General features: G+C 42.6%; 1 protein-coding gene across 1 annotated transcript in view; it reads left to right on the top strand.

Annotated features, from left to right (window-relative positions):
• The first annotated feature begins 1,595 nt into the window (after nt 1-1,595).
• The window catches only part of LOC129823062 (laminin subunit alpha-1-like), an 82,033-nt gene continuing 58,115 nt past the window's right edge, over nt 1,596-25,513 (top strand). Inside the window, exons 1-3 of the mRNA XM_055881764.1 lie at nt 1,596-1,843; nt 16,324-16,494; nt 16,705-16,817. Coding sequence (XP_055737739.1) covers nt 1,780-1,843; nt 16,324-16,494; nt 16,705-16,817 — 348 coding nt within the window. The 5' untranslated portion in view covers nt 1,596-1,779. The remainder of the gene's footprint in view (nt 1,844-16,323; nt 16,495-16,704; nt 16,818-25,513) is intronic.

Genomic DNA, 25,513 nt, shown 5'->3' with positions numbered 1-25,513 from the left:
GTGTTGTCATAGGGGTATGTTCATGTTTTGCAGGCTTATTAGTCACTCATTGTCTATGCACAGAAGTAAAATAGGACATTATTACACGTGATAATCTATACCACAGGAGGCTGGTCGTCCCTTAATTGGGGAGAATGGGCTCGTAGTAATGGCTGGAATTAGTGGAACGGTATAAAATACATCAAACACAAGGTCTCCAGGTGTTTGATGCCATTCCATTTGCTCCGTTCCGGCCATTATTATGAGCCGTTCCGCCCTCAGCAGCCTCATTTGATCTGTACAATTAATAATCATGCCTGTTATGTCTCTGTCCTCTGGTTTCGCCATGTACAATGGCAAGGCCTTTCTTCTTGAAAAGGGACTTTGAAAAAAGTCACTAAAGTCATTGATTCTACAAAAAAGGGTGAGGACGTTGCCTCGTTAAAACATTGCAGAGATCCTTTCCATAAAATCATTTAATACAAGTCTGACAGGCATGCACTCATGGGAGGAGCTGTCTGTAATTATAGAATTTGAATGTGGCTCGACTTGAATAGTTGATTCAGTTGTCTATTACTGGAGTACTGTACATTCCCACCCATTTTCATTATATCCACATGAGGGCAGTATACACACACTCCTGACCAGATAATGACACTCAATTTAGCTGGCACAAGTCACTTATAAATTCTCCACATGGCGGTTTCTTGTCATTGTTGGTAGCTGGCCATGCAGAATGACAACAACTCAAGGACTAAAGCAGTAGTTGAATATTGGTTAAAAAGTAACTTTTGGGGAGAAGATGTATAGGTAAACGGATCAAATGTTCATTTTGTTATCGTTGTGATATCCACAGGTATAAATTGCTTCGTTTAGTTTTGCTTTGTTGAAATTAGTCTGGAAGACAGGTTTCCAATGTTTCATACAAACATAGGCTTGTATTAAATGTTTAGTACAGTTGGTTGTGATTATTGAATGCCCTGCATAACTTTGATGGAATAGGGCACCTTCGCTTTCCATTCCAGTATCACAATCATGGTTCAATATTTACATGGGCTTTAGTGTCTTATCAGCAGAATAACAGTATCTGGAGTACTGTAGGCTACTGCTATGTAAATCGCACAGCGTATCTCTCTGCTTGTATAGAGGTTAAACGGCTACATTTTTTACAAGTTGTACAATTTGGTGTAATAATCCAATTATAACGACTGCTTGCCAAATTGTGAAGCATAGGTGAATATTCAAACTGCATGATATATTTTATGTAGGATGTTGACATAATTAAATCATCAAATAGACTATAGGCTGCTAGGTAGACTACATTTTTTTTTAAAGTAGCCTTCATTTAAAAAAATATTTTAAACAGTTTCAAATTTGGTGCAACGTTTTTGTTATTCTAAACCTTTCTAAAATAAAATGATCCTTAAACACAAAACAGTGTACATTTGTAAAAGTCAAAACAATCTTAATTTGTAAAGAGTAGTTGAGAGTAAAAGGCAGCAATGATAAAATCTCGACAAATTTGGTCAACCCCCCTACTCCTCACCAAATGGTGCGGTCCAGCCAGCGACTTTGTAGCGGGACGAAAGAAAAACGTTTAGACAAAAGTTAGCTGGATGAGTGAGGGGAGAGGAGAGTGAAAGAGGGGTACACGCTGAACAGATGACAGAGAGAGACCATAGGCGAAACGAATGTGCATGACAACTTCAGGCTATACATTCCTGTAAACATTAGAAAATATATCCCAAATTAATATTGGAGACATTTATTAGAAGCCGAAGTCCACATGTGTTGTGAAAGATGAGGCTCTTTTGCTGTGCAATTGTGCTGCTATGGGCTTCCTCCGCGGAGTGCCAGCAAAGAGGTGAGCTGGAAATAATCTCTTTCCTATTGACTGCATTTTCACTCATTCAGCACGAGGTCTCAATGCTTCCGAGGCAAAGCATTTTTTATTCTTAAAGCAATGTATGGGATATGCACTTTAATTTATGATAGAACGCATTTTGAGTAATTACTATTTTCCTGTTCTTTACATTTGCCAGTTTAAAACAGAAATAGCCTAATATTTATTGCATAAATTGAGTGAAAAGTAATAGGTGTGTTGGTGTTGAAATTGCAGACAATAATTCAGCCATTAGTTTACAATTACAAACAGGAGGATTCTAAGTCATTACAAACTATGCTATCCATTTTTAATACAACCAGTTGCATCACCAGGAAACTAATATCACTGGCCAATCTACATGATCGTTACTTTGTTAAACCGTTATTAGTTCTCACCTTGAGAGAAATTCCGGGCCATTGTCATTGAAATGTTTTACATTTGCTGACGCCTCTTTCTCCAAAGCACAGTCACGCTAACATGCTAGGGTCGCCTCAAGGCCGAATTCAATTCCTCTAATTGTAACAACAATCATCAGTAGAAAATGTTTGAGGTGCAGATTTTAGGCTTCAAATAGACTAGCTTTCATTACGTTCCCTTATGGTTTGGCTTTTTTTTTTAACATTACATTTTAATCATGATCAGATGTTGATGTGCTGAGTAACTTGTGCTGTGCTGTGTAACCATTCAATTCAATACATTTAAGAAACACTTTTAATTGAATTGATATTATTGAATACTGAATACTCGCTTGCTTGTAAAAGGCTTCTTCTCAAACGTAATTGGAGAAGCTTCTACCTATACTTGTTGGCATAAACATGTTGGGGATCTCCATATGCCACAATTACATATATTAAATTGTAGGGCTGTCAAACAATACATTTTTTAAATCAAGTTAATTGCATGTTTTTCTGTAGTTAACTACTGTACTAATAATATATATATATATTGTTTTCAAATTTAACCCTAATTAAATGGCAACACCAGTTTTTCAAACTTAAAGACGATGGCCAGAGCTTACCCATGGTGTTGCACAACAATGAAAGTCAACCAGTCATAGTTTTAGTCAAAGTATGATATACTTGGGCTTGAAGTGACAAACCCGAACTGGTGCAAATTTGTACCGATGCCTTGTCTTTTCCTATGAAATGAGGTGTGAATTATTTTTATGCTACATTTCGTTTTTAGGGCTGGGTTTTATTAGAATGGTACCACCCACCAGCATGGCATTGTTTATTAATCAGAAACACCTGTAAAGTCCGCCAGTCACTGAGCAACAGATAATCTTTGTCTATAGCAAAGATGATGAATGGGTACAGTGCATTCAGAAAGTATTCAGACCCCTTTACTTTTTTCACATTTTGTTACGTTACAGCCTTATTCTAAAATGGAGTAAATAGTTTTTTCCCCCTTATCAATCTACACACAATACCACATAATGACAAAGCAAAAACAGGTTTTTAGATCTTTTTGCAAATGTACAATAAAAAAAAAATGATATCACATTTACATAAGTATTCAAACCCTTTACTCAATACTTGGTTGAAGCACCTTTGGCAACGATTACAGCCTAGAGTCTTGGTATGACTCTACAAGCTTGGCACACCTGTATTTGGGGAGTTTCTCCCATTCTCTGCAGATCCTCTCTACCTCTGTCAGGTTGGATGGGGAGAGTCCCTGCACAGCTATTTTCAGGTCTCTCCAGAGATGTTCGATAAGGTTCAAGTCCGGGCTCTGGCTGGGCCACTCAAGGATTCAGAGACTTGTCCCAATGCCACTCCTGCGTTGTCTTGGCTGTGTGCTTAGGGTCATTGTCCTGTTGGAAGGTGAATCTTCACTCAGTCTGAAGTCCTGAGCGCCCTGGAGCAGGTTTTCATTAAGTATCTCTCTGTACTTCATCTTTCCCTTGATCCTGAATAGTCTCTCAGTCCCTGCCACTGAAAAACATCCCCACAGCATGATGCTGCCATCACCATGCTTCACCGTAAGGATGGTGCCAGGTTTCCTCCAGATGTGACGCTTGGCATTCAGGCCAAAGAGTTCAAACTTGGATTCATCAGACCAGAGACTCTTGTTTCTCATGGTCTGAGAGTCCTTCAGGTGCCTTTTGGCAAACTCCAAGCGGGCTGTTATGTGCCTTTTACGGAGGAGTTGCTTCCATCTGGCCACTCTACCAAAAAGGCCTGATTGGTGGAGTGCTGCAGAGATGATTGTCCTTCTGGAAGGTTCTCCCATCTCCACAGAGGAACTCTGGAGCTCTGTCAGAGCGACCAACAGGTTCTTGGTCACCTCCCTGACCAAGTCCCTTCTCCCCCGATTGCTCAGTTTAACCAGGCGGCCAGCTCTAGGAAGAGTCTTCGTGGTTCCAAACTTCTTCCATTTAAGAATGATGGAGGCCACTGTGTACTTGGGGACCTTCAATGCTGCAGAAATATTTTGGTACCCTTCCCCAGATCTGTGCCTCGACACAATCCTGTCTCAGAGCTCTACAGACAATTCCTTCGATCTCATGGCTTGGATTTTGCTCTGACATGCACTCTCAACTGTGGGACCTTATATAGACAGGTGTGTGCCTTTCCAAATCATGTCCAATCAATTGAATTTACCACAGGTGGACTAAATCAAGGATGATTTAAGGATGATCAATGGAAACAGGATGCACCTGAGCTCAATTTTGAGTCTCATAGCAAAGGGTCAAAGTAAGTAAGGTATTTAATTTTTATAGCAAAAAATTCTAAAAACCTGTTTTCGGTTTGTCGTTATGGGGTATTGCGTGTAGATTGATGAGGAAAAATTATTTAATCCATTTTAGAATAAGGCTGTACCATATCAAAATGTGAAAAAGTCAAGGGGTCTGAATATTTTTCAAATGCACTACAGCTTTTGAGCCATGGAGCAAACTAAAGCAATTGTACACAAGAGGGCGTGCTAAGTTACTTTTTTAGCATTCCTGTGCTGCGGTCATAGGTACGAGGCAGAGTCCCAACACATTTATGTATGCTAGCCAAGCCGGCTGGCCGTTCATTCTATTGGTTAGGTTGCCAGAGACCCAGTTGCTAAGTCTTTTTGTTTTTTTGACCTAGTCGTTCGTTCTAAATGTTCCATTGCCATGCTGGCTGGCAATGCTTTTATCCCTTGCTTGCTAGCTAGCGAACTTCGGCTAACACAGTCATGTCAATCCGTGCAGCTATAATAACAGGAAAGTAGCTGCATTTAAAAAATATATATATTATACAGATAACAGACAGAACAGGTAGAGGGCAGAACACACACGGATCGCCTACCAAATCAAACCGACCTCAACACCCCCATGCTCTAACAGAGCCCCACCCCAAAACCAGACTTCTAAAATTATCTGCCGAAATTGTTGCAACCCCTATTACTAGCCTGTTCAACCTCTCTTTCGTGTCGTCTGAGATTCCCAAAGATCGGAAAGCAGCTGCGGTCATCCGCCTCTTCAAAGGGGGAGACACTCTAGACCCAAACTGCTGCAGACCTATATCTATCCTACCCTGTCTTTCTAAGGTCTTCGAAAGCCAAGTCACCAAACAGATTATCGACCATTTCGAATCCCACCATACCCTCTCCACTATGCAATCTGGTTTCAGAGCTGGTCATGGGTGCACCTCAGCCACGCTCATGGTCCTAAATGATATCATAACCGCCATCGATAAGAAACAATACTATGCAGCCGCTTTCATCGACCTGGCCACGGCTTTCGAATCTGTCAATCACCCCATCCTTATCGGCAGACTCAACAGCCTTGGTTTCTGAAATGATTACCTCGCCTGGTTCACCAACTACTTCTCAGACATTGTTCAGTGTGTCAAATCGGAGGGCCTGTCCGGGCCTCTGGCAGTCTCTATGGGGGTGCCACATGGTTCAATTCTTGGGCCGACTCTCTTCTCTGTATACATCAATGATGTCGCTCTTGTTGCTGGTGATTCTGATCCACCTCTAGGCAGACGACACCATTCTGTATACTTCTGGCCCTTTGGACACTGTGTTAACTACCCTCCAGATGAGCTTCAATGCCATACAACTCTCCTTCCGTGGCCACCAACTGCTCTTAAATACAAGTAAAACTAAATGCCTGCTCTTCAACCGATCACTGCCCGCACCTGCCCGCCCGTCCAGCATCACTACTCTGGACGGTTCTGACTTAGAATATGTGGAAAACTACAAATACCTAGGTGTCTGGTTAGACTGTAAACTCTCCTTCCAGACTCACATCAAACATCTCCAATCCAAAATTAAATCTAGAATTGGCTTCCTATTTCGCAACAAAGCATCCTTCACTCATGCTGCCAAACATACCCTCGTAAAACTGACCATCCTACTGATCCTCGACTTCGGCGATGTCATTTACAAAATAGCCTCCAACACATCTACTCAACAAATTGGATGCAGTCTATCCCAGTGCCATCCGTTTGGTCACCAAAGCCCCATATACTACCCACCACTGCCACCTGTACGCTCTCGTTGGCTGGCCCTCGCTTCATACTCGTCGCCAAACCCACTGGCTCCAGGTCATCTATAAGACCCTGCTAGGTAAAGCCCCGCCTTATCTCAGTTCGCTGGTCACCATAGCAGCACCCACCCGTAGCACGCGCTCCAGCTGGTATATCTCACTGGTCACCCCCAAAGCCAATTCCTCCTTTGGCCGCCTCTCCTTCCAGTTCTCTGCTACAAATAACTGGAACGAACTACAAAAATCACTGAAACTGGAGACACTTATCTCCCTCACTAGGTTTAAGCATCAGCTGTACATAGCCCATCTGTAAATAGCCCAAACAACTACCTCATCCCCTACTGTATTTATTTATTTATCTTGCTCCTTTGCACCCCAGTATTTCTACTTTGCACATTCATCTACTGCACATCTACCATTCCAGTGTTTAATTGCTATATTGTATTTACTTTGCCACCATGGCCTATTTATTGCCTTACCTACCTTATCTCACCTCATTTGCACACATTGTAAAGAGACTTGTTTTTCTACTATATTATTGACTGTATGTTTGTTTACTCCATGTGTAACTCTGTGTTGTATGTGTCGAACTGCTTTGCTTTATCTTGGCCAGGTCGCAGTTGTAAATGAGAACTTGTTCTCAACTTGCCTACCTGGTTAGATAAAAGTGAAATAAAATAAAATAAAAATACTTAAAGCAGACATGATATACAATGAGTAATATAATCAAATAGTAAAAAATATATATTATAAAATAAAACGTTATTTTTTTTTTAAGTAAAAAAAAAAACATAGCTAGCAAAAGTGACCGAGCAACCAGCTGTCCCTCATGATATTAGGCCTATCCATGTAAAGTCAGGTGGGAAAATGATAGATGACAGATTACAATAGCATAATATAATAATAATAATATATATCAATTTTTTTTTTCTTCTATAAAACAGAAAATAAAACCCCAAAAGTTGAAGAAGAATAAAAAACAAACGAACAAAAACCTGAAGTCTGGTTTGAAAAAGAAACACCCCCCGGTCACCTAATAGAATAAGGTAACCACTAATCCCCACGCAAAGAAATCCACACATAATGTGCTTGTAGTGGGACACATTAAACCTATCGAGTAGAGAGCCCTGCTGAAATAGTGAAAGGATTTCAAACAAATTGTGCATTGTAAATAAATAAGAAATACTTATTTACATCCCAAAACTAGGCTGTTTTAAAAGAAAGTATAAAACATTTGATAAATCACATATTACAGCAATACCACTAAGTTAGCAGCAACGTCTTTAAAGAATTGACATAACCTAATAATAGAACTGTGCTTTATCTACCCTGGATACGGGTACCATCGAGAAATAGAAATGAGCAGCTTCATGGTAATAAAATAAAACGTTAAACCAAAAGGAGAATTGACTCACCAGAACTAAGGCACTAACGTTACCTAATAATAACAATATCAGCTGATGCCACTGGCAACGCTATACAGTATCTACAAAAGAGAGACTGAGTCTGCAGTGGTAGACACATTCGTCCATTACCCTAATCGCCAAATAGATGAGCATTCAGCCATTTGCTTCGTCCGACTTCTGTAGAATGTTCAGATTTACAAAGGCCATTGCCTTATGGGGGTCTTGGAACGTATGTTATACGGAGTCATGCAGGAAAAGCCACACCATACTGAACGTCGGTCCGTCCACCGAGCAGACTCTTGATATCGTTGAAAGTGACACGGTCACAAGCAACGCTGTGGACATAATCAGGGAAGATAGAGATGGGTGCTCTGTTACATTGAAGTAGGCCAAATTCTCTGGCACGCCAAAGAACATCAATACAATCCTGATAGTAGTGTAGGTTAGCCACAATGACGCAAGCTTTTCTTCCAGGCTTTCCTGCTTGAGAGCCTCGATGTGAGCCGTCTACAAGGACGTCTTTATCCAATTTGAGGGCTTCCTTCAATAACTTTGAGACCGATAAAGTAGAACTTGATCCCGGGTCCTCAGCTACCACCATGATCCTGATATTGGATCTTTGCATGTAATCTTGTAAATGTATGCATTGTTCCTTAAGGCTAGCCACATAAGTTTCAAGCTTCTTAACCATGGTTTTTAGTGTGAGCATGTTGTCAAGCCCTGTTCCATGTCGGAGACAGTTTTCTTTACTGTTTCCAGTTCCCTACGAACCATTGCTGTATGCTTTGCGAGTTCCTTCTTGACTGCTTGTAACTCCAACTTAATAAAATGTAATTCCTCACTGAGTGCCTCCTTGAGTTCTGACTTGATTATAGATTAAATGTCCACTCTGAGGGCAGCAACAATCTCGGCCTTCAAATCCTCCGAGGGGAAGAGCCGCTGCTGCCACTTGTTGAAGAACTCGAGCTCCTTGTCTTGGGCCTAAGTGTTTTCTCTTTTGTCAGTGACTCCGCTGAACTTAAAGTTTTGCAGGTTATATGCCATTTATGCATTAAAACAAAAATAAAAGTTGAACAAAGTAAAGCACGTCATTCAAAGGCAGTGTTTCCTAGTTCTATTTGGGTCAAAGCGCAAAATGAGTATTAAATAAATGCAATTTCAGCAGGAGCTTGGAAAAACATGACCTACTACGTGGCTTGCTCACTAGCGCCCCCCGCATTTAATTTAGTTTGACCTGTTTTTCTATTGACATTTCTATGTGTATGTATTTATATCCATAAAACAGAAAACAATATTCCCATTTTTGCTTCATAGGCTAACCCATGCTAAACAGTTTTTTTAGTATGGCTTAGAACGTGTCTCAACAATTCACAATGCATGTTTTGACCAACCTATTGTTGAATTATGTTTTTTCACCGTCAAATTATCATAATCCATTGGATAATTTGTCAAGTTTTTGCGCTAGCCCCCCCCAAAAAATATGTCAATTTTTTAAATGGTAAAATTGCGTGTGTTATGATTGCATTTTGGAACCCCGCCAACCCTGTCACCTCAAGATGAAGGGTTTTAACCGCGTTCAACTGCTTTGATTGGTGCAGCTAGAAATCACAAGTGTCTATCCTATAATGTAAAAGCGCCCGCGAAAGAAGATTCCACAAAGTTGTTTATCTATTTTGTGCTGTTGTTACATCAAGTGTTTCGTTTCATGTCGGATGTGCTTACGTCATTTGCGGCATGCATCGTGAGCAAAGTCATTGTAGCCTATCATTGCACTTCCCCTAGCTGTGAGAACCATAGCATCATGAGCCTACCAAAGGTTGCACCGTGTCCATTACAATGTTGAAAAACACGTCTCTTGTCCAAACCGTTCAATAGTTAGGCTATTCATATTACCAGAGCTTCATCTTATTCTTTTTATTTCTATGGCGGATTTGCGGCCCCAATTTTGGAAGATACCAAACCTTTGGAGATTACAATAGATGGCAAATTTAAAGATAGTGGTTTCACCTATCCATTTGTGGCGCAGTTTTCCCTACATGCTTATGGCAAATACAGCTCCAGAACCAGCCATAGCCTAGCTGGCTAATCTTTTGAATAAGGTGAAGCAACAGATAACATTAGTTAGCTAGATAAGGTTAGCATGCTAGTTAGCTACACTGATAGCTCCCTACTTGTTATTTCTCCACTCCACGTGGAAATCACCCACAACGATGGCAATGTTCTCCTAATTATCCCTTTTTCCAAAATGATACATCGAGAAGATTGAAAGACTACTAGTTTTTCATTAAACTGCCTTTTTCGTCCTCATGCGAGAAATCAGAAGCCACAGCAGCCATTTTGAAATTGTAACTTTATTGGCTGACTATCCTTTGTTGTTCAACGCGACGTCACGTGCATTCCAAAATGTATTTCAATCTTCTTGATGTATCATTTTGGAGGATGCGATAATTAGGAATACAGCACCATCGCCATCCCTGGATTGAAGTACGTTTTCCCAGCCATATCTAATGCCAGCACCGCGCTGTCCTGATCATGGCAGCCAGGCATTCTGAACTTACAGGGAAGATGTATTTACAGTGACGTAAGATCGGAATCATAAGGCTAGCTTTACAGCAGCTGCTAGCCGCAGAGACCGAGAGCACCAAATGCATTGTGTGTTGCACTCAAAAGTGAGCTGTGTTACATAAAGGCATGGACACACCGGTAGTGTTTGCTAGCCGTGAGGAGTACTCAGCACCTTTGAACAGAGTGCTGTCCATGATTTGGAAACCGACTATAGAATCCAGAGAAAATGTCAACAGTCAGATGTCCACCAGCGGGTGGTCCCTAAAACACACCACACTGAATGAACGGCAGATGAACAAGCAGATCAACATTCGGTGTGGTGTGTGTTCCCTAACACTTTTCCCTCAGGGAAATGATCAACCTCGTAGGCTGAAACTACTGTCCTTACTGCTGCTGATCGGACTACTGGGACTGCTTGGTCTGATCTGCCTAATTATTTGAAGTAAAGTAGGATTATAAAGTAGGATTATAAATGTAATGTCACAAACCACCCTCTCATCTCAATTTTCAAGGCTTCAGTATTTGAAATAAATGGCTTACTCTATAGGCAGATGCAATAGTGGAATTGCACATGTTTCTTTTGAGTCTGATAGCCTATGCGTTAAGTTGTGTCAATACCAAGAATGTGAGCTTCTACTGTTTCTACTGCTGGATTTAGACACACCTGGCTCTATATTAGGATGAGGTTGGAGGAGTAGAAGTCAATGTTTTAAAAAATATATATTTTTATTTATTTCACCTTTATTTAACCAGGTAGGCTAGTTGAGAACAAGTTCTCATTTACAACTGCGACCTGGCCAAGATAAAGCATAGCAGTGTGAACAGACAACAACACAGAGTTACACATGTAGTAAACAATAAACAAGTCAATAACACAGTAGGAAAAAAACAAAATGAGTCTATATACATTGTGTGCAAAAGGCATGAGGTAGGCAATAAATAGGCCATAGGAGCGAATAAAACATGTAGGCTTTGGTTAAAGTCAAAATCCCATAGTGGTGCGGTGCTATAAGTGAAAATCCATCTTGCTCTCAGGTGCAGGGTGAAGATGCTAAATGGACCCCCTCACACTGCCTTCTACCAAAATGTTTTATGTCAAAGTGGTGCTAACTTTGTTACCTGACAAGACACACTGTAAAAGTCAGACACAATACCAAAACGTGACAAGCCTCTCCAATCTGACATTTCATAATTTGTATACTAGACTAATATTTAGAGGTAATAATAACTTGAATAATATCAAATGCTACTGATAATAATGAAGTGTAATGGAAATAGTGAAGTTGAAGAGAAAATCCACGTGTTTCTTTTGAGTCTGATATGCCCCCCCCCCCGCTCGGTGATCCTGTTACATTGGCCATGCAAATTACCATAACCTCAAATTCCTTTTTTTTCTTTTCTCAAAGTCGCCAAAAGAGTGAGTCAATGAAACCAAACCATAGTCACTGTGTCGGGTTTTGGAGACTATTGACTGTGAGGGGGAGGTTTACAAAAAATATTACGAACAAGACATTTCCAAATAAACTCCTTGTCTTAAGATTAGTATTTTTACTAAAATATATTATTTACTCATATGTTCCACACAGAGAATGCATTGATCAGTTAACATATTTGTACTGTTTAATCAATTCACCATCACTATTTACACAACATTCTTTGCTAAGCAGAGTGCCCTGAGCGTTGAGTAACGCTACCTGAAATGCTGAACTGGTAGCTGGCTAACATCTTCAGCCACGGACAGCATTTTTACCTTATCAACCCAGATGCTATCTACCAGTGAACTGTTGAAATGTTAGTCTTTTGTGTTCAGTGACAGTGGCATTCCAAAGATGGCAGCCGCTCAGCAGAAGCCGCTCCTGGGTAAGGCTGATGAGATGACCTCTGACCATTGGGGGCCTGCTCAGATCTAGGCCAGTCAATCACGGGACCTTGTTATCCAAACATTGACCAGGCCTCACTGACTGACTGATGTCCCTTTCACACTAATGAGCTGAGCTGTATAATCATTTGAGGGGTGCTTATATTTGTCTTTTAATGGATTTTTTTGGGGGGGGATATCTCAACTCCCCATGATACACCCGCAGGGAGTGGGGTCACAGCCAGGGAAGCCATTGTACAGCGCCCCTGGAGAAATTAGGGTGCCTTACTCAAGGGTAGAGCGACAGATTGGTTCACCTTGTCGCCTCCAGAATTCAAACCAGCAACCTTTGGTTACTGGCCCAATGCTCTAACCTCGAGGCTACCTGCCTCCCCACTGTACCCACTGACCTGGTTACGCGTCCACCGTAGTTGCTACAACTGTGGGGATATAGCCATTTAGTTCACATCACATCATCTCAAGCAGTTTAGTCCAAAAAGCTGTATAATGTATGATGTCAGATAAGCTGATGAAGATAATTATGGGGCTAATATTGCAGTTAACGCTAATAAGACATGAGGATATTAAAGCCCATAATTAAATAAAACTGACAAGTAGGACAAGGATGCTAGTTTGGCTTTGATTTGATTTTCCGCCACATGCAAGGGTTCACCACGGAGCCCAGATTTGGTCGGCAGATGCAGACAGATGATTAAAGCATCCCCAGTGCAAAGGAGCCCCAGGTAATAGGCTTAAGAAGCCTGCAATTACCACAAATCACCACATCTATGGGTTACATCAGTGTCTGACTATGTGTCAGTCAGCCATTTAGTAGCGCTGATTAGCAGTGTGGTGTTACATTGCGACTAGGTGGTGATTTATTGATGAAATACCTGGACCTGACTGATGGTCCCTGTCCGCAACCAGTTGCTGTGTCAATAACATCCCCCCGGGCTCTCACTGTGTCACTTGCCTTCCCACAGTTATCTGCACCTGGTTAGATCATGTCAAAGCTAGGTATTGTAAAATAGCCCTCTCCGGGATTAAGACTACCATGAGCCAAAATATGAAAGATTGTGTTTCACTTTCACAGGATCAAATCCATTGGGATTTGAGATTTGGCTCTGATGTTTAAAATCAATTAACGCAACTGATTTTTAAACAACAAAAACATTGTGACTTTGATGGTCGGAGAACATGGGCGAGGTTTCTTTCATGACAAACCATGACCTATCGCAGGATGTTTTGTAAGATTGAATAAAATATTTTTTAAGGCAAACTGTTAAAAACATTATAACAAGCTAATAAATAGTCGGCATGAAAAGAATAATTGCTTTCCAATCCACTCTCCCTGCGTTTCCCCTTTACAGCCCACAGAGCACAGGGGTCAAGCCTCTCTGTCAATGAGAAATCAGCAGCCACCGAACGGCAGACAGACATGCAGACAGATGGACAGACAGTCAGTCATACCAATTTCACACTGTCTTGCCGAACCGTACTGTACTGTGTCATTACCGATCAGTGGGTCTGACTCCGAGACAGTCTACCACTCGTCTGGCCAGATGTCTCAACTGTACTGTACTGTCTCGTTACCGATCAGTGGGTCTGACTCCGAGACAGTCTACCACTCGTCTGGCCAGATGTCTCAACCGTACTGTACTGTCTCGTTACCGATCAGTGGGTCTGACTCCGAGACAGTCTACCACTCGTCTGCCCAGATGTCTCACCCGTACTGTACTGTCTCGTTACCAATCAGGGGGTCTGACTCCGAGACAGTCTACCACTCGTCTGGTCAGATGTCTCAGTGCTGCTATGTCATTAGGCTAACAACTCCAGTTTCCTGGAGGGCCCCTGGAGGGCCTCTGTAGGCCTCACCATCACTGTTCTCATCACTGTTCTCAGGAATGCTTTGGGACCATTCAATTCAATAGGATTAAGTCGTAGGCCAAGCTCACAATGGCCACCTTCTCCTGGGAAGCGTACATATGTTTTAGATCTTAGAGAGGAGATGTATTGATGTCTTTGAAATGCCAGTAAACATCCCTTGTCAGAAAGGTTTAATTGTGTCTGGAATGAAGTTCTGCTCATGAACAGCTTGTTTATTAACTATTAATAAACAGTGTAAGCATAATTTGTTATGCATTAGTAAACATGCATAAAGCAGTTATTCCCACCTGGACAAAAGGAACACCTATGTGAGAATGCTGTTCATTGACTACAGCTCAGCGTTCAACACCATAGTACCCTCAAAGCTCATCACCAAGCTAAGGATCCTGGGACTAAACACCTCCCTCTGCAACTGGATCCTGGACTTCCTGACAGGCCGCCTACAGGTGGTGAGGGTAGGTAGCAACACATCTGCCACGCTGATCCTCAACACTGGAGCTCCCCAGGGGTGCGTGCTCAGTCCCCTCCTGTACTCCCTGTTCACCCACGACTGCATGGCCAGGCACGACTCCAACACCATCATTAAGTTTGCTGACGACACAACAGTGGTAGGCCTGATCACCGACAACGACGATACAGCCTATAGGGAGGAGGTCAGAGACCTGGCCGGGTGGTGCCAGAATAAAAACCTATCCGTCAACGTAACCAAGACTAAGGAGATGATTGTGGACTACAGGAAAAGGAGCACCGAGCACGTCCCCATTCTCATCGACGGGGCTGTAGTGGAGCAGGTTGAGAGCTTCAAGTTCCTTGGTGTCCACATCAAAAACAAACTAGAATGGTCCAAACACACCAAGACAGTCGTGAAGAGGGCACAACAAAGCCTATTCCCCTTCAGGAAAGATTTGGCATGGGTCCTGAGATCCTCAAAAGTTTATACAGCTGCAACATCGGTTGCATCACTGCCTGGTACGGCAATTGCTCGGCCTCCGACCGCAAGGCACTACAGAGGGTAGTACGTACGGCCCAGTACATCACTGGGGCAAAGCTTCCTGCATCCAGGACCTCTACACCAGGCGGTGTCAGAGGAAGGCCCTAAAAATTGTCAAAGACCCCAGCCACCCCAGTCATAGACTGTTCTCTCTACTACCGCATGGCAAGCGGTACCGGAGTGCCAAGTCTAGGACAAAAAGGCTTCTCAACAGTTTTTACCCTCAAGCCATAAGACTCCTGAACAGGTAACCAAATGGTTACCCGGACTATTTGCATTGTGTGCCCCCCCCAACCCCTCTTTTACGCTGCTGCTACTCTCAGTTTATCTTTTATGCATAGTCACTTTAACTATACATTCATGTACATATTACCTCATTTTGCCCAACCAACCAGTGCTCCCGCACATTGGCTAACCGGGCTCTCTGCATTGTGTCCCACCACCCTCCAACCCCTCTTTTTACGCTTCTGCTACTGTCTGTTCATCATATATGCATAGTCACTTTAACGATACCTACATGTACATACTACCTCAATAAGCCTGACTAACAGGTGTCTGTATATAGGCTTGCTACTCTTTTTTCAATTATTTCAGTATTTCTTTACTTACCTACACACACACACACACACACACCTTTTTTTCCCGCACCATTGGTTAGAGCCTGTAAGTAAGCACGTGGCAAATACACTTTGATTTGATTTATTAATCATGACCAACAGGCCTTTAAAGTTTATACTTAAGGTTAAAAAATAATAAAATGATAATCATCTTATAATCAGACCTTGGAAACGGGCAGATTTTCTGACTTCTTCAGTTTAAAATCTGTTACCATAAGCCTCCTGATACCTCTGTAAGGAGACAGTGGTGGAGAGATGCTTTGGGACAAAAGGCCTTGTAGCCCAGAGGGTCTGAGGGTGGTAATCACAGAGCAGCCCACAACAGCACCCATCAATGGTCCATGTAAACACGTGGGCGGAGTGTCGGGGGATGGGGGGGGGGGGGGGCTGCTCAAAGACATGCCCTGCAGACAGAACACAGAGGAGAAATTATGAGGATGGGTCTGAATTGGTGGTGGGAGGTAAGGAGGGGTTGAAAGGGAGCGATTCAACTCCTCTTTTGTGTGTGTGTGTGTGTGTGTGTGTGTGTGTGTGTGTGTGTGTGTGTGTGTGTGTGTGTGTGTGTGTGTGTGTGTGTGTGTGTGTGTGTGTGTGTGTGTGTGTGTAAACAGACCATGTACTGTGTGTGTAGATGTCATGGTCTTAAACCGTACTGGGTCTCCCCCAGGTCTCTTCCCCGCCATCTTCAACCTGGCCAGTAATGCAGAGATCACCACCAACGCCACCTGTGGAGAGCCTGAGCCAGAGATGTACTGTAAACTGGTGGAACACGTACCAGGACGACGCATCCGCAACTCCCAGTGTCGGACCTGTAACGCCCAGAGTCAAAACCCCAAAGGTACTGGAGTTAGGACCCTCTGGGCGTAGGGAGAAGGGGAGGGGAGCAATGTCTGGGGGGTTAACTCTGTTATGCCTACTAGCTAGTGCTTCAGACAGTTTGACTTTCTACTGTCCCACTATCTTTGAGTTACAGCATCTGTCTGAAATACTGTACTCCTTGCGTGGATTCCAGGCATTCATTTTATTGCTTTCTCTTGATTTTATGCAGAGCAACATCCAATCACCAACGCCATTGACGGCACCAACGGGTGGTGGCAAAGCCCCAGCATTAAAAATGGCAGACAGTTCCACTGGGTGACCCTCACACTAGATTTACACCAGGTAGGAACCTCCAGGACTGCAATGTCACTGGTTTAACGTTGCTTTCTTTAGCTACGGGCTGTGAACACACACCCACGGTCACATGATTCCCAGATAATGGTTAGTTAGTGTGTGTCTGTGGTCTGTACACTTAGAAAAAATGTGCTATCTACAACCTAAAACAGTTCTTCAGCTGTTCCCATAGAGGAACCCTTTGAAGAACCCTTTTCGGTTCCAGGTAGAACTATTTTGGTTTCATGTAGAATCCCTTTTGGGTTCCATGTAGAACCCTCTGTGGAAAGGATTTTACATGGAACCCAAAAGAGTTCTACCTGGAACCAAAAAGGGTTCTACCTGGGTTCTCCTATGGGGACAGCCAAAGAGGCCTTTCAGAGCACTTTTTTCTAAGAGTGTTGTTCAGCAATCAGGAAACTCACCTTGAACCCCACCACTGTGAGACCATACCTCCACTCTCACTCACTGTCTCCTCAACACTATGGCCTTTACACAGTTACAGGCAGCGGAGGCTACTGAGGGGAGAACTGTTCATAATAATGTCTGGAAATCACATGGTTGATTCCATTCCATATGCTCCATTCCAGCCATTATTATGAGCCGTCCTCCCCTCAGCATCCTCTACTGGTCACAGGCCACTACTAGACCACGACTGCAATGGAGGTCCTATTTACTAACTGGATGGCCTGTTGCTCCCTCTGTCTCTTTTTATTGCCTCTTCTTTCTCACACTCTCTGGCTCCACTCTTTCCGTCTCACTCACTGTCTTCTACAGTATCTCTCTATCTCTGTCTCTTTCTCACTCTGTCTGTCTCCCTCCCTCCTTCACCCTGGGGGGTTGACTGAGCTGAGCCAGCTACTTTTAAAACCATTTTTCAACAGGCACTCAAAACAAGATTCTTTCATTGATCCACACACACACTTTCTCACACGCACACACACACACACACACACACACACACACACACACACACACACACACACACACACACACACACACACACACACACACACACACACACACACACACACACACACATGTTATGTTCTTCTATCTTCTTGGGGACCTAAAATGTATTTCCTTTCAAAATCCTATTTTACGTAACTCCTAACCCTAAACCTAACCTTTACCTTTACCTTAACCTTAACCTTAACCCGTAACCCTAAACCAAACTCCTAACCATAAATCTTACCACTAGCCACTTACCCTTACCCTAACTCTAATTGTAACCTAGCCCTCAACCTAACCCCAAGCTTAAAATAGCCTTTGTCCTCATGGGGACATGGGAAATGTGGGAAATGTTCCCATGAGGGAGAATTCCCCTTGTTTTAGGTCCTCACAAGGATAGAAGAATCAACACACACACAAACTGGGTATTAAACTGAACTGCAGTCACACAGTATATCTCTGGGGATTAAACTGAACTGCAGTCACACAGTATATCTCTGGGGATTAGACTGAACTGCAGTCACACAGTATATCTCTGGGGATTAGACTGAACTGCAGTCACACAGTATATCTCTGGGGAATAGACTGAACTGCAGTCACACAGTATATATCTGGGGAATAGACTGAACTGTAGTCACACAGTATATCTCTGGGGATTAGACTGAACTGTAGTCACACAGTATATCTCTGGGGAATAGACTGAACTGCAGTCACATAGTATATCTCTGGGGATTAGACTGAACTGCAGTCACACAGTATATCTCTGGGGATTAGACTGAACTGCAGTCACACAGTATATCTCTGGGGATTAGACTGAACTGCAGTCACACAGTATATCTCTGGGTATTAAACTGAACTGCAGTCACACAGTATATCTCTGGGGATTAGACTGAACTGCAGTCACACAGTATATCTCTGGGGATTAGACTGAACTGCAGTCACACAGTATATCTCTGGGTATTAAACTGAACTGCAGTCACACAGTATATCTCTGGGGATTAGACTGAACTGCAGTCACACAGTATATCTCTGGGGATTAGACTGAACTGCAGTCACACAGTATATCTCTGGGGATTAGACTGAACTGCAGTCACACAGTATATCTCTGGGGATTAGACTGAACTGCAGTCACACAGTATATCTCTGGGGATTAGACTGAACTGCAGTCACACAGTATATCTCTGGGGATTAGAATGAACTGCAGTCACACAGTATATCTCTGGGGATTAGACTGAACTGCAGTCACACAGTATATCTCTGGGGATTAGACTGAACTGCAGTCACACAGTATATCTCTGGGGATTAGACTGAACTGCAGTCACACAAACACAAAAACAAGAAACAAACACCCACAACCAGAATGGGGAAAACAGGCTACCTAAATATGATTCTCAATCAGAGACAACGATCGACAGCTGCCTCTGATTGAGAACCATATCAAGCCAGACATAGAAATACAACAACATAGAAAACAGAACATAGACTACCCACCCCAACTCACGCCCTGACCAACCTAACACAAAGACATAAAAAGAAACTAAGGTCAGAACGTGACACCTGGATTGTGTAACATTTGCCCATTATTCTTTTTTAATTCTCTAAGCTTTGTTAAATTCTTTCCTGATCATTGCTAGACAACCATTTTTAGGTATTGACATACATTTTCAAGTAGATTTAAGTGAACTAACTTGACCACTCACGAACATTCACTGTATTGTTGGCAAGCAACTCCAGTGTAGATTTGGCCTTGTGTTTTAGGTTATTGTCCTGCTGAAAGGTGAATTCATATCCCAGTGTCTGGTGGAAAGCTGACTTAACCAGGTTTTCTCAAGGATTTTGCCTGTGCTTAGCTCCGTTCCGTATCTTTTTTATCCTGAAAAACTCCCCAGTCCTTAACGATTACAAGCATACCCATAACATGATTCAGCCACCACTATGCTTGAAAATATGGAGAGTGGTACTCAGTAATGTGTTGTATTGGATTTGCCCAAACATAACACTTTGTATTCAGGACAAAAAGTGAATTGCTTTGCCACATTTTTTGCAGTATTATTCTAATGCCTTGTTGCAAACAGGATGCATGTTTTGGAATATTTTTATATTCTCTACAGGCTTCCTTCTTTTGTCAATTAGGTTAGTATTGTGGAGTAACTACAATGTTGTTGATCCATCCTCAGTTTTCTCCTATCACAGACATTAAACTCTAAGTGTTTTAAAGTCACCATTGTCCTCATGGTGAAATCCCTGAACGGTTATCTTCCTCTCCGGCAACTGAGTTAGGAAGGACGCCTGTATCTTTGTAGTGACTGGGTGTAATGATAAGGGATATTCAATGTCTGCTTTTTTTTTACCCATCTACCAATAGGTGCCATTCTTTGTGAGGCATTGGAAAACCTCCCTGGTCTTTGTGGTTTAATCAGTGTTTGAAATTCACTGCTCGACTGAGGGACCTTACAGATAATTGTATGTGTGTGGTATAGAGATGAGGAAGTCATTCAAAAATTATGTTAAACCCTAAAATCACGTTGAACCCTTTATTATGTCACTTGTTAGGAATCATTTTATTCCTGAACTTATTTAGGCTTGCCATAGCAAATGGGTTAAATACTTATTGACCAAAGACATTTCAGCATTTCAAAAAAGATATGTATACTGTCACGCCCTGACCTGAGATATCTCTGTCTTCTTTATATTTTGGTTAGGTCAGGGTGTGACTAGGGTGGGTACGTTCGTTTTTGTGTTGTCTAGGGTTTTTTGTATGTCTAGGGCTTTTGTAGGTCTAGGTGATTTGTATGTCTATGGTGGCCTGATATGGTTCCCAATCAGAGGCAGCTGTTTATCGTTGTCTCTGATTGGGGATCATATTTAGGTAGCCATTTTCCCTTTGGTGTTTGTGGGTTCTTGTTCTATGTTTAGTTGCCTGTCTGCACTACTCATATTAGCTTCACGGTTTGTTTTGTTATTTTGTTCGTTTGTTCGGTGTTCATTCTTAAATAAAGAACAATGTACGCATACCACGCTGGACCTTGGTCTCCTCCTTACCACGGCCGTGACATATACATAATTCCACTTTGACATTAGGGGATATTGTGTGTAGGTCAGTGACAAACAAATCTCAATTTAATACATTTTAAATTCACGCTGTAACACAACAAAATGTGTAAAAACTCAAGGGGTGTGAATACATTCTGAAGGCGCTGTACACCACTAGGGATTAGACTGAATATCTTTCTCATGCTTAGATGTGTCCCCTCCCCACTTCCCCTTGGGAGTTCTGGCAATTTATATTGACCTCAGGAATGCAAAAATGGAACTCATTTGGAGGTAGACATCCCAGTAATTGTTTTCATGTGAAAACACAATCTTCAAAGTATGTGTGTGTGTGTGTGTGTGTGTGTGTGTGTGTGTGTGTGTGTGTGTGTGTGTGTGGACGTGTTTAACTATTCTTGTGGGGACCAGAAGTCCCCACAACGATAGTAAACTAACACAAATTTGACCAACTGGGGACATTAAGTTAGTCCCCACAAGGTCAAATGCTATTTCTAGGGGGTTTAGAGTTAAGGTTAGAATTAGTGTTAGGTTTAGAATTAGTTTTAGGGTTAGGAGCTAGTGTTAGTTTTCCGATTATGGTTAGGAGCTAGGGTTAGGTTTAGGGTTAAGATTAGGTTTTTGGGTTAGGGTTAAGGTTAGGGTTACGGTTACGGTAAGAGTACGGGCTAGGTTTAGGGTTGGGGGTTAGGGAAAGTAGGATTTTGAATGGGACTGAATTGTGTGTCCCCACAAGGTTAGCTGTACAAGACTGTGTGCTGCCTCTCGCCTACCTTTCAACGCTCTGTCAGTCTTGATTACAGTTTATCCTCTCTCTAGACTTAGCTGATTTTTACTAAGGGAAATTGTGTGAAGACGCATGCAGAAACGGGAAAATCAAAGGTTGGGAAAAATCGTGATTACAGACTGATGTTTCATTAACATTCCCAGTGGGTTATTCCTGTGTGATAACTTTAATAAGTATATATGTTCTATCGTTGCTACTCAAGAGAGTTGTCAAGACTTAACACTGTTGTAGCAGTGAGTGATGGAAATGTATTAGGGGCTGAATACACAGTATACGACAAATTATTCAAGATGTTACATTATACATGATCATACAACAATAATCAATTACATTTATTTATAAAGCCCTTTTTACATCAGCCGATGTCACAAAGGGCTGTACAGAAACCCAGCCTAAAACCCCAGACAGCAAGCAATGCAATGCAAACTCCCTAGAAAGGCCAGAACCTAGGAAGAAACCTAGAGAGGAACCAGGCTCTGAGGTTCCAGTCCTCTTATGGCTGTGCCGGGTGGAGATTATAACAGAACATGGCCAAGATGTTCAAATGTTCATAGATGACCTACAGGGTCAGATAATAATAATCACAGTGGTTGTCAGTTGGCTTTTCATAGCTGATCATTCAGAGTTAGAGACAGCAGGTGCGGAAGAGAGAGGGTCCAAAACAGCAGGTCCGGGACAAGGTAGCACGTCCAGTGAACACGTCAGGGTTTCATAGCCGCACCAGAACAGTTGAAACTGGAGCAGCAGCATAACCAGGTGGACAGGGGACAGCAAGGAGTCATCAGGCCAGGTAGTCCTGAGGCATGGTCCTAGGGCTCAGGTCCTCTGAGAGAAGAGAGAGAGAATTAGAGGGAGCATACTTAAATTCACATAGGACACCGGATGAGATAGGAGAAATACTCCAGATATAACAGACTGACCCTAGCCCCCAATACACATAAACTATTGCAGCATAAATACTGGAGGCTAAGCCAGGAGGGGTCGGGAGACACTGTGGCCCTGTGCGACGATACCCCAGGACAGGGCCAAACAGGCAGGATATAACCCTACCCACTTTGCCAAAACACAGCCCCCACACCACTAGAGGCATATCTTCAATCACCAACCTACTACCCTGAGACAAGGCCGACTATAGCCCATGAAGATCTCCCCCATGGCACGAACCTGAGGGGGGCGCCAACCCGGACAGGAAGATCACGTCAGTGACTCAACACAATAATGCAATATTCTCACACTAGATCAAACAAAAAAATTATTAAGTGATTAAAAGAAAACAAAGTGTGTCATGTCAATAAATGTACATTATTAATACCAGATGTCAAGAACAATATAATAAACCAAGCCAAAATGACTGAGACTTCTCAAAACCAGAGCGGTTTACTTAAAATGGTTTCACGAGCAAAGAGAGACACATCTACATGGAAAGATTAGCTTCTCAACGGGAGGTTTGTCTGACTGATTTTGTATGTTTCTAAAAACTTCTGATTTCCCATCAGCTAGTGCTAGCCTAGTATCTTCTCCTCTGACATCATTGAAACGGTGCTTGGCCTTGGAAAGGAGCTCAGATACTTTGTGTCGCAAACTAACTGCTACATCTCAATACCAACGTCTTCACGTGGGAGAACACTGATTTTCACAACAGTAACATGAATGCAACTGGTACACTAAGAAATATAAAATTGGCATTATACTGCATCTAGGGTATATCTTTATTAAAAACGGATGGCTTTGATTTCTGACGGTTCGAAAGAGGGTTTCACATTAGTTTACAGAGCCCAAATGTACTGAACATAAATAGAATATAATAAAAGATACCAGAAATGTTCCATACGCATATAAAGCTTATTTCTCTGAAATTTGTTTACATCCCTGTTAGTGAGCATTTCTCTGTTAGTGAGCAAGATAATCCATCCACCTGACAGGTGTGGCATATCAAGAAGCTGATTAAACAGCATGATCGTTACACAGGTGCTCCTTGTGCTGGGGACACTAAAAGGCCACTCTAAAATGTGCAGTTTTGGCACACAACACAATGCCACAGATGTCTAAAGTTTTGAGGGAGAGTGCAATTGGCATGCTGACTGCAGCAATGTCCACCAGAGCTGTTGTTAGAGCATTCACTATGGTGTTGAATGCTGAGCTATTGTCAATGAACAGCATTCTTAGATAGGTATTCCTTTTGTCCAGATGGGATAGTGCAGTGTGCAGTGTGATGGCGATTGCGTCGTCTGTGGACCTGTAGTCTCTCAATGCACTTCATGATAACAGAAGTGAGTGCTTCGAGGCCATAGTCATTTAGTTCAGTTATCTTTGCCTTCTTGGGTACAGGAACAATGGTGGCCATCTTGAAGCATGTGGAGACAACAGACTGGGGGGAGTGATTGAATATGTCCGTAAACACACCGGCCAGATGGTCTGCGCATGCTTTGAGGACGCGGCTAGGGATGCCGTCTGGGCCCGCAGCCTTGCGAGGGTTAACATGTTTAAATGTTTTACTCACGTCAGCCACGGAGAAGGAGAGGGGGGTGCAGTCCTTGTTAGCAGGCCGCAACGGTGGCACTGTATTATCCTTAAAGTGGACAAAGAAGGTGTTTAGTGACGTCGGTCCGTGACAAGGCTGGATTTGTTTTTGTAGTCCGTGATTTCCTGTGGACCCTGCCACATAGGTCTCATGTCTGAGCTGTCCACCTTGTCCCTGTACTGGCATTTCGCTTGTTTGATTGCCTTGCGGAGGGAATAGCTACACTGTTTATATTCAGACATACAGTTGAAGTCGGAAGTTTATATACACCTTAGCAAAATACTTTTAAACTCAGTTTTTCACAATTCCTGACATTTAATCCTAGTAAAGATTCCCTGTCTTAGGCTAGTTAGGATCACCACTTTATTTTAAGAATGTGAAATGTCAGAATAATAGTAGAGAGAATGATTTATTTCAGCTTTTATTTCTTTCATCACATTCCCAGTGGGTCAGAAGTTTACATACACTCAATTAGTATTTGGTAGCATTGCCTTTAAATTGTTTAACTTGGGTCAAACATTTCGGGTAGCCTTCCACAAGCTTCCCACAATAGTTGGGTGAATTTTGGCCCATTCCTCCTGACAGAGCAGGTGTAACTGAGTAAGGTTTGTAGGCCTCCTTGCTCGCACACACTTTTTCAGTTCTGCCCACACATTTTCTATGGGATTGAGGTCAGGGCTTTGTGATGGCCACTCCAATACCTTGACTTTGTTGTCCTTAAGCAATTTTGCCACAACTTTGGAAGTATGCTTGGGGTCATTGTCCATTCGGAAGACCCATTTGCGACTAAGCTTTAACTTCCTAACTGAAGTCTTGAGATGTTGCTTCAATATATCCACATAATTTTCCTACCTCATGATGCCATCTATTTTGTGAAGTGCACCAGTTCCTCCTGCAGCAAAGCACCCCCACAACATGATGCTGCCACCCCCGTGCTTCACGGTTGGGATGGTGTTCCTCGGCTTGCAAGCCCCCCCCCTTTTCCTCCAAACATAACGATGGTCATTATGGCCAAACAGTTCTAGTTTTGCTTCACCAGACCAGAGGACATTTCTCCAAAAAGTACGATCGTTGTCCCCATGTGCAGTTGCAAACTGTAGTCTGGCTTTTTAATGGAAGTTTTGGAGCAGTGGCTTCTTCCTTGCTGAGCGGCCTTTCAGGTTATATAGGACTCGTTTTACTGTGGATATAGATACTTTCGTACCTGTTTCCTCCAGCATCTTCACAAGGTCCTTTGCTGTTGTTCTGGGATTGATTTGCACTTTTCTCACCAAAGTACGTTCATCTCTACGAGACAGAACTTGTCTCCTTCCTGAGTGGTATGACGGCTGCGTGGTCCCATGGTGTTTATACTTGCGTACTGTTGTTTGTACAGATGAACGTGGTACCTTCAGGCGT

Source organism: Salvelinus fontinalis, chromosome 25, assembly GCF_029448725.1.
Source record: "Salvelinus fontinalis isolate EN_2023a chromosome 25, ASM2944872v1, whole genome shotgun sequence".
Taxonomy (NCBI): Eukaryota; Metazoa; Chordata; class Actinopteri; order Salmoniformes; family Salmonidae; genus Salvelinus; species Salvelinus fontinalis.
The sequence above is the reverse complement of the archived record's forward strand: the minus strand, read 5'-3'. Positions and strand labels throughout refer to the sequence as shown.